The sequence below is a fragment of the Mastomys coucha genome, unplaced genomic scaffold (genome assembly GCF_008632895.1).
Source record: "Mastomys coucha isolate ucsf_1 unplaced genomic scaffold, UCSF_Mcou_1 pScaffold14, whole genome shotgun sequence".
NCBI classification, from domain to species: domain Eukaryota; kingdom Metazoa; phylum Chordata; class Mammalia; order Rodentia; family Muridae; genus Mastomys; species Mastomys coucha.
In genome coordinates this window covers 84,627,990-84,640,615 of record NW_022196896.1, presented here as the reverse complement: position 1 = coordinate 84,640,615, position 12,626 = coordinate 84,627,990, and the positions used below count along the sequence as shown (strand labels likewise).

Genomic DNA, 12,626 nt, shown 5'->3' with positions numbered 1-12,626 from the left:
AAAGAAAAAAAGAAAAAAGAAAATTGATGTCCCAATTCCTTAAGTTGGGCCATCTGATTTTGATTATTTTATGAATCATGGATATATTGTCATTTTAAGAAATAATTTGGAAAAAATTATAGTTTTGGACAGAGGAGACTAAATAGAGAGCTTAGATTTGGGGATTTCTATCTTTCCTCTTCTCTATCCTTTCTTAGTAAAGGGAGTTAGCAGGAAAAAAAGGGAGTTAGAGTAATATAGAAATTAGATCAATGGGGGTAGATTATTAATTTAACTTTTAAACAAAGCATTTTATAGCCATAATCTTACATTGGTAGAAATCTATATATTTTGATGTAGAATTGAAATTGTATATAAAGAGAGAGGGAATATAATTATATATCCAAAGAGATATTAATCTCCATAGAAGGGAGAAATGGTAAAATATAGCCTGTAAGGAACCCCTATCAACTCATTGTTTCACAAAGTTGAACTTCAATGATATCATCATTACCATCTGTCATTGTTGGTTCCCTAACTGGGGTAAATAGATATTTGGTTACGTTTTCCCTGAAATAGTGTCACTTCATAGTAGCAGTATATATGTACACACATGTACATTATATTCTATCATTACCTCCATTTTCAAGATGAAGTAATGGGACTTAGAGAGGAGACAAGAACTCTCAAGACAGGTTGCAAATACGTGAGGCAGGTAGCATGCAAGCCCAGGCTTAGTGTCTGGAACATCTTGCCTAGGTTTGTGGAAGTGACTTGGTAACAGAGAACTAGCGTAGCATACACAAGGCCCTGGGTTCTGAAAATAAAAAGGCCTCTTTGCCAGTGACAGCTGTGTGACTTCCTAAAGCACTGGGAAATAAGCACCACTCTTGGAACTTTTCTTCCCTCATTAACACTTTGTCTTAGTGATTCTGGCTTTGTTTTTTGTTTTGTTTTGTTTTGTTTCGAGACAGGGTTTCTCTGTGTAGCCCTGGCTGTCCTGGAACTCACTCTAGACTAGGCTGGCCTCGAACTCAGAAATCCGCCTGCCTCTGCCTCTTCTTAGTGTTTCTAATGCTGTGATGAAACATGATGAGCAAAAGCAAGCTGGGGAGGAAGGGGTTTCTCTGGCTTACACTTCCACATCACAGTTCATCATCAAAGGCAGCCAGGACAGGAACTCAAGCATGTGGGAACCTGGAGTCAGGAGCTGATGCAGAGGCCATTGGAGGGGTGCTGCTTACTGGCTTGCTCCTCATGTCTTGTTCAGCTTGCTTTCTTACAGAACCCAGGACCACCATTCCACAATGAGCTGGGCGCTCCCCCTTCAACCACTAATTAAAACAATGCCCTACAGGATTGCCTATGGCCTGATCTTACGGGGAGGCAGGTTCTTAATTGAGGTTCTCCCCTCTCAGATGACTTTAGCTTGCACCAAGTTGACATAAAACTGTCCAGCACACACTTTGACCTCAAGTAAGTCATGGTGGCAAACACGGAGGTATGTTTATTGCCGGAATGTGTGTCAAAAGACTTGCGGCCTTCTGATGAATGGGGCTATATCGAGAGAGCATTGTAAGTTAGGCACTCTTCTGTTTTACCCTCATTAACTCATTTATGAGATCTTGATGAGATGCATATCATAACTCCCCCTTTAAAGGCTAGTAGACCATGGTATAAGGGTGTAAATTCCTCACCCAAGATCAAACAGGTAGAAAGTGGCAGTTATAATTAAAATTCATCAGCTTAGATCTAGTACCTGTGTGCTACACTGTCCCTCTTATAAATATATTTTATATAGTTTTATCACATATATCATATATAACATTCACAATATACAATATATTTATATATATGTTAAGTACATGCATACATTACTCTGGGCATATATGACTTTTGTTTCCTGCCTTTGATCATACAAGAATTCTTTGCTCACTTTAGACACTCTTATTCTGAAGAAAATTTAAACCTCTAACTCTTCTGAGTCCCAGAGAGGTCATGGGTGTGTCTTCTGGGTGCCATTTCCCTCTTCAGGAAAGTAGAGTTCAAATGGAAATAAAACAGCAAAACCAAACCCATGTTAGGATTCCAGTGCAAGTCAGAGGGAGGGCCAGCCAAGAAAACCTGCGTTCCTTGCAAACTTGGCGGGTGGGAATTTGGTGTAGAGAGAGTAAAATCCAGGCCTTCATGTCTCTGTACATTGAAAGACTGGTATCCTTCAGACACATTTTAAACTGATCCCACGGTTCCTCAGTGCCTTTGCATGCCAACTATGGCATATTGCAAGCCCAGAAACATGCTGTTTTTTCTGTCAGCCTAATTTCTCTGATTATGATGTACCGAGTTAGAGAAATGCAAGTCCAAGTTGCTATAGTTTGGGTCTGTGATATACCCCAAACACCCCTGAGGCAGAGTCTCCAGTTTGGCAACTCTCCCAGCATGGTCCCAGCATAAGAATGGTAGAACTTGTAACCAGCAGGGACTCCTGGAGAGTTTTGGTTATTGGAGACATGCCCTCAAAGTGGACTGTGGGACTTGGTCTCTTCCTTTTCTGCCTTTCCTGTCCCAGATATGAGGGGGCACTTATGCATGGCCAGTACAATTTATTACCCAGCAAAGTGTGAATTGAAACTTCTAAATCGCCAGTCGGGGTGGCACATGCCTTTAGTCCCAGCACTTGGGAGGCAGAGGCAGGCAGATTTTTGAGTTCGAGGCCAGCCTAGTCTACAGAGTGAGTTCCAGGACAGCCAGGGCTACACAGAGAAACCCTGTCTCAAAAAACAAAAACCAACAACAGAAAAAACAACAACAACAACAACAACAACAAAATCTAAAACCAAAACCAAACCAAAACAAAAAAACCTTCTAAATCTTGAGCCAGAGAAACTGTCTAGCCTTATAAGGTATTTCTCTCAGATGCTTGTAAAAGCAATGACAGAATTAACACACAGTCCACACTTGAATTTTCTATGTTCTCGTGCCATTATTTTCTTTAGATATAACTTAAAACCCACCACCAAGAGTCAGAAATTAGAGTAAAAATTTCTATAGAATTTCACCATGAACTTCTCATTACATGTAGTCTCTACTTTGAAGTCATATTGTTCCCAACACCCACCCTTACCACCTTCCTCAACAAACAGGCTCCCAAGTCTTTGATGGATATACACACCATCTGGAATAAAATTCTGCTTCCTGGCTCCCTTGGCAGTTAGGTAGAACAGATGCAGGCCTTCTAGCCAATGAAATAGTAAGGCATGTACTATACACATCCCTCTGTAAGGGCTGGGAAATGATTTTTAAAATTTTATTTATTTATTTATTTATTCTTTAGACAATGAGTCTCTATGTAGTCCTGGATCTCAGGGAATTTACTGTGTAAGACCAGGCTGATCTCTAACTCACAAAGATCCATCTGCTTCTGCTCCCCAAGTCCTGGGATCAAAGGCATGCGTCCCCAAGCCCTGTCTGGGAGATGTTCTAAGAGACATTAAGGTTATCCATTTTCACCTCTTTTGCTATCTGGAATGTGGATTTAATGGCCAAAGCTTCCACAGCTATTAGAATGAAAACCTTGTTTTACAGAGAGACTAGATTTGAAGGAACTGGATTCCGGACACACATAGTTCACAAACTGTGGCTTGTGTCCCACCCAGCCTAACTCCCAAGGCAACAGTCTTGAGAAGTGGGACCCTTACGAGGTCATTAGGTAATTATGTTATTAGTTCTGTGGGTTATTGTAATAACCATAGTGGAAGAGCTTTGTTAGGAAAGCGAGTTTCTCTGTGCTCTTCCTCTTCCACCTTCTGGAATCATGTAGCATAAGATTCAGCTTTTCAGTTTCGGACTTCCCAGACAATAGAATCATGAAAAATAAGTTCCTGTTCATTCTATAACCCAACCTGGAGATTCTGTTCTAGAAGCACAGAACATACAATGTAAGTAATATATAGAAATGTAAACAGACTGCCACGTCATGTGAGCCCAGGACTGATCACTTCTAGTCTTTTCCCTTTTCTTTTGTCAGTAGGCAAACATTCTACCGCAGAGCTCACTGAGCTCCATCCCCATCTTTCTTCCTACTTTTTGTCTTGAGTCAATGTGTCACCAACCTGCCTCAGTGTCATTTGTGAACCTCAGCAGGCTACACAGCCAGAATCATAGGCCTCTGCCTCTAGGCCTGGCTAGTTCTAGGCTTTGAATGTGAGAGAGAAACTTTTATTATGACTGTTTTGTTTTTCTGTTTCTCAGAGCCAAAGATAATTTCATCTCATACAAGTAATATCTTCCAAAGCAGAATAATCTTTTTTTTTTTTCCAGTGCAAGCAGATGCCAAGCATGGGAAAAGGTTCTGAATTAATCTTCTAATATTAAGACATGTATGAAGATGCTCTCGAGTTCACAATCTTTTTTTTAAAAAAATGATTTATTTATTTGTGTTTTATGTGTATGAGTGTTAGCCTACATGTATGTGTATGTAGCAAGTACATGCCTAGTGTCTGCAGGGACCAGAAGAGGGTGTCAGATCCTCTGGAACTGGAGTTACAAATGGTTGTGAGCTATCACGTGGGTCCTGGGTATAGAACCTGGGTCTTCTGTGAGAGCAGCCAGGGCTCACTTTTTTTTTTTTTTGCATCCAGTGCTCTTAACCACTAAGCCTTCTTTCAAGCCTGGCTTTACAATCTTAGAGGGAGAATGACCAGCCCTGCTTACCTCGATGGTGAAAATCACAGGTTTCAGATCCTCATAGGTGATTTTTATCTTCTCAGTTGCTTGTTTTGCCTGAATATCAGTCTCTGCCACCACAGCACAGATGACTTGGCCCACACAGAGCACCTGTAAAGTACATACATAAACACACAGAGCACCTGTAAAGTACATACATAAACACACAGAGAACCTGTAAAGTACATACATAAACATAGAGCACCATAAAGCAGGTAGAGGGAGATGGCTCAGTATGTAACAGGGCTTGCTGTGTAAACTTGGGGACCTGAGTTCAATCCCTGGAACCTACATAAAGGCGGATGGAGATAGGAGGTCCTCTGACCTCCACAATTCCCACACTCCACACCATAATAATGATAAATGAACCAATTTAAGTAATTTTAAAGCAAATAGAGCAGAAGCCAGGCTCAACCTCACCAGTGGTCGGTGTCTTAGATGTCATTGTTGAATAGAAATAGCCACACTGGAGTTACACGTGCTTGGATACAAATTTAAAAATAATGAAAAAGGAAGGTCTTGGGTTGTTCCCAGTGGTCCAGAACTTGCCTAGCATGTGTGAGACCCCTCATTAGACCTCCAGCACCACAGAGATTATAGGTTCCACCCACTGGCCACTGTATTCAATGAGAGTAAGTCCCAGATGTTGACTGTAACATGAACCACGCAAGTCCCCCGGTGTGATGTGTTCACATGAATTCTTCGTCCTGTCATTTAAGAGCTTGCAGCATATGTGGTAGCCCCTGCCATGAACTGACAGACTACTCAGTCAACAACTGACTGTGTTGAAGCCCCTATAAGATAGTATTTGGCGACAGGACCTTTACAGAGGTTGTTAACATGGAGTACAATATGACTGGTGAACTAAGACAAGAGAGAAGAGTGAACAGAGAAAAGGCAACATGAAGACAAGGAGCAGGCAGCCATCAGCAAGCAAACAAGAGACTCTGCAGAAGCCCTGCAGACACTGTGGCTTTGGCTCAGCCCCAGAGCTTTGAAAATCCATTTCTGCTTCAGCCTCTTGCTGTGCATTTTTTGAAACTTTTTTATTTTTATGTGCATAGGTGCTTTGCTTGCATGTAAGTCTGTGCACCACAGGCATGCAGTGCCCACAGAGGCCAGAAGAGAGTGTTGGATCTTGAGGGACTGGAGTTATAGACAGTTGTGAGCTGCCATGTGGGTGCTGGGAATCAAACCCATGTGTTCAGGAAGAGCAGAGAGAGCTCTTAATCACTGAGCCACATCTCCAGCCCCATGTTCAGGCAGTTTTATAATGGCAGCCCCAATAGCCTGCTACATGACAGTCAACCTCTTCTGATGGATTCAACAACAAAACAAAACAAAAAACCAACCAACCAAACAAAAAACTCACTGATGTCTTCCACACCTGGAGGAGAAAGGGTGAGGGATTGATTGAAGTGTGACAGTAGTGACAATACCCAGCACTTCATGTGCCAACCATTGTCCTAGGCACCTCAAGTGTGTTCACTTGCCTAACTCCTAGGATACAATGAAGTGTGTGTATGGTCATTTCTCCTTTAGAGATGGTAAACTCCCAGGGCATACAGTAGGTGGAAATACTGGAACAGAAGCCAGATGCTCTGGCCCCATGTCAGGGTGGTCCGTAAAGGATTGCTGAATTTGAATTAAGAGCCCAACATCAGCCAAGACAACTTATTAAAAATAGAGCATACAAAGGAGAGAGAGGCCTGGTGAAAGAACAAGTTTAGGAAGGGAAAGAGCTCCATGTAAGTTAGAGGGTGGGACTGTGGTTCCCCCCCCCACCTCCTTTCTAGATCTTTCTAGGGCAGTGGTTCTCAACCTGTGGATCTCAACCCTCCTGGAGGTTGCACATTAAGATATCCTGAATAGCGGCTATTCACATTACTATTAACAACAGTAGCAAAGTTACAGTTACGAAGTAGCAATGAAATAATTTTATGGATGGGGCTCACCAAAACCTGAGGAACTGGATTAAAGGGTTGCAGCATTGGGAAGGTTGAGAACCACTGTTCTAGAGCATTCTATCCTGATATAGATCATTTCCTTGTATTTACTTTTCAGATAAGGGCAAATGAACTCAGAGGTGCACAGTGGCTGAATCAGATCTGTGATTAGTTTTTGTCTAATATGTTATTTCCTAACTTCAGAAAAGCAAGGCAGAATGGTGGCGCTTGGGGAAAGAGGAGCCAGGGCCCTGGCAGTAGGCATCTCAATGGCAGAAAAATCTAGGAGGCTAGGTCAGGTGACTGACAGGAAAGCATAGCCCCACCCATACCTTATCTACAGCCAGTAATTTGTCGTCCTCTTCACCATTGTTGCCTGGAATGTCTTCAGCTGTTATCACATCAACCACACCAGGCAGGTCAAGGACCTCAGATGAGTCAATTGATCTGAACACAGGGAGACTTTGAAGGAGACATGTGCAAATGCCAAGGGCCTCAAACTCAAGGGAAGGGCATAGCTGAAAATCAAAACATCTGTGAACCTGTCCTTAGCAAGGAGAGTGGACCTGCCATGGAGTAGTGTCCAGGAGTCCTGCTGCAGGTCCAGGACGCAATGCTCCAGCTGCTGGGGAGGGGCAGTGAGACCAGTCCTCTTTGGAAGTGTCCGACAGTATTTATTTCCTATTCAGTAATGAGGCTGGTGATGCAGTGACATCAGGGTGGCTCTGAGTCATGCATGAGGCTGCGGGGAGATGAGGCTTTCTGCCCTCAGAAAGCAAACGAGAGGCCCGAGGTCTCACGTAGCGCACATGGGCCTGGAATCAGCTCTGTGAGGATGACCTTGCACTTCTGACCCTGTTGCCTCTACCTCCTGAGTGCTGGGATCACTGTGGTTTATGTGCTGGGTTTATATGGTGCTGGGGACTGAACAGCAGGCTTTGTGCATGGGAGAGTTTCAGCACTCTACCAACCGACCTACATCCCCAGCCCCTATGATTTTGTTTGTTTGTTTGTTTTCAGGACAGTCTATTCTATATATTTTTTCTTCCTCTTTGATCTCTTTGGATCAGGGAATTGCAGAAAAGGGCACATTCCCACGAGGTATCCCCAAGTACACTGTAATCTCTAAAATTAACTTGTAAGCCCCACAAACTTAAGGACCAGGTAACTTCTTGGAATGCTGGGAGTTGTAGTTCTTGGAAAATAACAAAGCCTCATGGGAAAGTACAGTGGCCTATAGATTTGTCTTTTTAAGGTGCTGCTACACCTCAGGGCCATTTTCAGGTGGGAAGTTCCAGGGAATGGTCCTGACATCTCTTGGTTGATATTTAATATTTAGTAAAGCTTGTTTTAATTTGCCCCAAGATGGTGGAATTGGTTTTTCTCTGGTGACTCTCAGGATTAACTGTACCTCTAAAAGGTTTTTGGAAGCTTTGCTTTACTTACATGATTCTTGCATGAGCTCTGGTACTGGTGACTAAAGCCATGAAAAGTTCTTTATCCACCCTGGGGATGTCATCGCAAAAGACAGCTTCCCCTGTGGCATGTTTAAGACCTGACAGGTGCATGATGGGACGTCCAACTGGATCTTGGAGAGGCTGGTGAGAATCCACTCTCTACGGAGGAAGAGAGAGTTAGCCCAGGAACCTTTCCTCTCAGATGGCCTGTGCACTTGGGGAGGAGGCATGGGACAGTCCCCTTGGGCCACAAACATCCTCAGAGTGAGTCAGAGGATGAGCATGACCATTTCATGATGTAACTAGTGTGGGGTGCTGTCCTCATGCTTCAGTGACCAACCTGCTGTGTTCATCATTCTGATGAGGCCTGTGTGATACAGCATGACCTCGGAGAGAGACCGGAGTCTGAGTGAGAAGACTCGATGGGCGGAATGGGCACGGGACTCTCCAGACCCAGCTGGATGTTCAAAGAGTTTATTCTGGAGCTTTTCTCTGAGAAGCAGGCACTGGTTATGTGTGTGTGTGTGTGTGTGTGTGTGTGTGTGTGTGTGTACACGTGTGTGTGCATGTGAGTGTGTATTTGTGTGAGTATGTGTATGGATGTGATTGTGTGAGTGTGTTGAGTGCACGCATGTGCATGTGAATGTGCGTATGCATGTGTATGTGCATTTGTGTGTGTGTATGCAAATTGAGTGTGTGTGTCCCTGCGTGTGTACATGAGGTGTCTAACTGTGGACAAATGGCTAACTGAGGTGCCCAGTTAACATATCAAAGCAGACTCTGGCTACCAGACTCCCTGGTCCCTACGCACAAGCACCTATTACAGAGTCATGCTGGCTGGCACCCCCCGACTCTACTCTCAGTTTCTCCCCTCTAAGCTTCACTTCTATTCCCCTGGCTTCTCTGATTCCTATGTAACCTCAGCCACCTCTCTCCTCTCTTGATTTCCCCCACCCCTTCTCATGGCCCTGTTTAGTCTTGACCCTTTCAAATGCCTCTTGGCTGGGTTTTTCCCCCTCCTATTTACAATAAACCCTACCTCTTCAACCATACCTAGGAGAGTCATATCCTCATTTTTCCTCCCTCTCTCTCCTCTCTCTCTCTCTCTCTCTCTCTCTCTCTCTCTCTCTCTGTGTGTGTGTGTGTGTGTGTGTGTGTGTGTGCGTGTGTTAGGGAGGGCATGCACCAGCAAGAACAGCTATTTTCTAAATCGTTCTTCCAGAAGGGTGAGCATAGTCACTTGCAGGCCTCTTGCTTGCTGACTGGAGATTAAACGTGTGCAGTGTGGGCTAGAGACTGAACCTCTGGGCTCAGCCACTCTTCTGGGTAGGTATTTAACAAATACCCAAAGAATATCATTTTAGAGTAATTATGACTGTCTGTCTGCAGATCAGTCTGGCTGTGCAGCCTTGTGTCCTCCAGCACCAGCTCCGGAGCCAGAGGCTACTGATTTGGATTAGGAACAATTAGATAGAACTAAAAGTCACCCTCGTGAATAGCTGGCCTGGCCCACACAGTTCTCTCTTATCTCTCAGTGTAGGTTTCAGTGAAATCAAACTCACTGACCTGGTATGTTTGGACTCCCCGGGGTAGCGTGACCTGGAAATCTCCCAGAGAGCTTAGGAACCGGTCTGCGATCTCTGGAGAACACTGGCTGTCCTGGGATCACTCGGCACAATGAGAGAGACTGGTTAGTCTGGTTCAGGCTGGGTTTGGATTGTGAAAAACCGACTCCTAATGTGTTGAGCGTGGCCTAGTTACCCTGCCAGGGCTTCACTTTTTATGACCCTGGTGCCCTCCTACCCTCCCATTCAAGTCAGGGCTTGGGTGACTGGTTTGAATGTGATCCTCATGTCCCTGGAGGGAAAGGTCTGATAGTGAACTTGGAGGTTGGAAGGAGGGGGGCTCTTCGACGAAGAAAACTCTAGGCTGGATAAGACATCCCAGAATAAGCTCATGGGTCACACAAGGAAAAAGATTCTGAAGGCTTTTTTTCAGTATCCTAGCTGTTCTGATGTCCTGCCTGAGAAATGAAGTCAGAGGTTAGAGACAGTGGCCACGGGGTGGGGGTGGCTGAGGGTGGTCAGGGGAGGGTTGAGAAAGAGTGGGGACAAGAGCAGAGGAACAAGTGGGAGCGTGGCTATCTCAGTTAACACATTCCAGATGTTTGCAATCAGAAAACCTAGAGAGCTGTGCAGATGTTAGTAGGCATGCCAGTGTTGGGCTTTTGAAACATAAAAATTCGACTTCACATTTCATATTGATCACAAAATTCTAGAGAAGGCAAAACGAAGCTTTAGTAGCACACGAGACATCAGTGTTCGTCCGGACAGGGGTGAGGATGAAGGAAGGGGCATGGGGACCCTCCAGAGTGAGGAGAGTGTGTTGTATTTAGTTTGAGTTGGTGGCCCCACAGGAGTATATCTGTGCACCAAGTTTGCTCAGATGGGATTAATTACATATTTATTATACATTTAAACAAGTGGGTTTAGTTACACATTTATTATTTGTCTCTTGTTTCATGACAAATTATGCTCCAATAAAGTTTATTTTAAAAGTAAAAAAAAAAAATCCCAGAGTAGAGACAGAGACCTAGTAACATTTCTGTGCTGGGGACGATGACCACCTGAGAGCTGAGGTGCTTTGACAGGTCTTCAGGGCTGAGTCCCAGGACCAGCATTGGCTAGGACTGACAAAGGCTTCCCCAGAACAGAGGACAGAGGAGGTAACAAGCTCGCCACAGGACAACTGGCAAAAGCAGTGGTAAAGCTAAGAACTCTTGCATCAAGGAGCTGACAGAGGCGGGCGTTACGTTCCGCCCTTCCAAATCTCTATGTTGAAGTCCTAACCTCTAGGAATGCAGAGTGGGACCTATCCAAGCGCGATCAGAGGTTTGTTACAGCACTAATGAATTAGAATTGGCTGACGTCATGGCTGATGTCCTCTTAGGAGGAGAAATTTGGACGTAGACATTCTCACAGGAGCTAGACATTCTCACAGGAGCATTGCCACGCGAAGGCATTAGCAGGGTGATACATACAAGGTAAAGAACCCTAAATGTCACCAGCGAATGTCACCAGAAGCCACCAGAAGCCAGGCAAGGGGGTAGAATAGAGCCTCATGGCTCTCAGGAGGAATCCCATCAGCTCTGATAACACCTCTGGTTTTCCGTTTATTTATTTATTTGGAGACAGGTCTCACTCTGTAGCCCAGACAGGACTTGAACTCATTGCGATCTCCCTGCCTCAGTCTCTCGAACGTTGGGGCTGCAAGGTCGAGTCACCTCACCCTGCTTCCCGATGGCACCTTGGTCAAGGCCTTCAGGTCTCAGAACCATGAGACCATGATCATGTGTGAGAGCAGCTGTCACTGCCCTCCAACGCACTTACGGTGGACTCAGGGGGCAGCTTCTCGTCGGCCTTCAGTCCCTGCAGAACCTCCAGGTAGAACTTGAAGAAGAAGCTGACAACCAGAGTCCTCCTGAATTCTACTTTGCCTCCTAGGGCGGAGCCTGGCAGGGAGACTTCATCCAGAAGCAGTCTGCAAGCCTCGTCTAGCATCAGCGCGTTCCAGCGCCTGGCACAGGGTGAGGCAAGAAGAACCAGTTAAAGGTGGTCTGATTGGACAGAACCGACATTTTAGAGACCCCACCGGGGTTTCCCTTAGAATCACAGGTAACAAGGGACTATGGACAAATCAAAGCTTGCGAGTTGCTCCGAGAGGCACAAGAGCCATGGCTGAGTGAGAATGGGGCCGTCTCCACTGCAGCATAAATCAAGCGTGTTTTAGAGTCAGAATATTCTAGAACCATTGTAGAACATTCTAGAGCAAAACAGAATTCACACCCGAATGCCCTTTACCCAGGAAGAAATAGCATGCACCCTATGATAGGAGCACTGGGGGCTCTGTGGAGAGGCTGGTTGGATGTTCATTTGCAGGAGAAAACACAGGCTATTTTTGTTGTGTCCCTCCCCCCAAAAGTGGCTTAATTGAAGCCAAACAATGTGGAATTAACTCAGCAAAATTAAAGAAGGAAGAAGCAGAGATTTTTTTGTTTTTTTTGTTTTTTTTTTTTTTTGAGTCCGAGTTTCTGTCATTCTAGGGCTTTGTCAACAGTTGTCAGGGTTCCAATTGTCCTTCCTGTCATTGAGGTTTCCCTTTAAGGCACACTGTTCATGTCTCACCGGCCCAGGAGCTGCTGGCAGGTCCTGTGTGCACTGACAGTGGCGGGCCCCACCCCTCCATAGGCAATGCTCAGCTCCTCAATGATGTCTGTGCCTTCTTTGAACAGGACTCTCATGCCAGCATTTACATCAGGCAAGGCGTTCTGATGGCACTGGGCCTGCCGGAAGGCAGACACAAACTCCCACTGAGGAGACAGAAACCATTCGAAGTTATTTTATACATCAGAATGAAAAGCTAGGTTTCTTCCTTCCCAGGTCCTCTACAAGAGCAACAGGTGGTCACAGCTGCTGAGCCATCTCTCTAACTCAATGATATACCTTTTTTTTTTTTTTTT

At 44.9% G+C, this 12,626-nt stretch overlaps 1 protein-coding gene across 1 annotated transcript in view; it reads right to left on the bottom strand.

The window, feature by feature from the left end:
* Positions 1 to 12,626, bottom strand: part of LOC116089178 (aldehyde oxidase 2) — an 89,712-nt gene that overhangs the window by 49,144 nt on the left and 27,942 nt on the right. Inside the window, exons 14-19 of the mRNA XM_031368841.1 lie at positions 12,292 to 12,476; positions 11,497 to 11,683; positions 9,674 to 9,766; positions 8,097 to 8,266; positions 6,983 to 7,097; positions 4,693 to 4,815 (exon numbers count right to left, since the gene is read on the bottom strand). Coding sequence (XP_031224701.1) covers positions 4,693 to 4,815; positions 6,983 to 7,097; positions 8,097 to 8,266; positions 9,674 to 9,766; positions 11,497 to 11,683; positions 12,292 to 12,476 — 873 coding nt within the window. The remainder of the gene's footprint in view (positions 1 to 4,692; positions 4,816 to 6,982; positions 7,098 to 8,096; positions 8,267 to 9,673; positions 9,767 to 11,496; positions 11,684 to 12,291; positions 12,477 to 12,626) is intronic.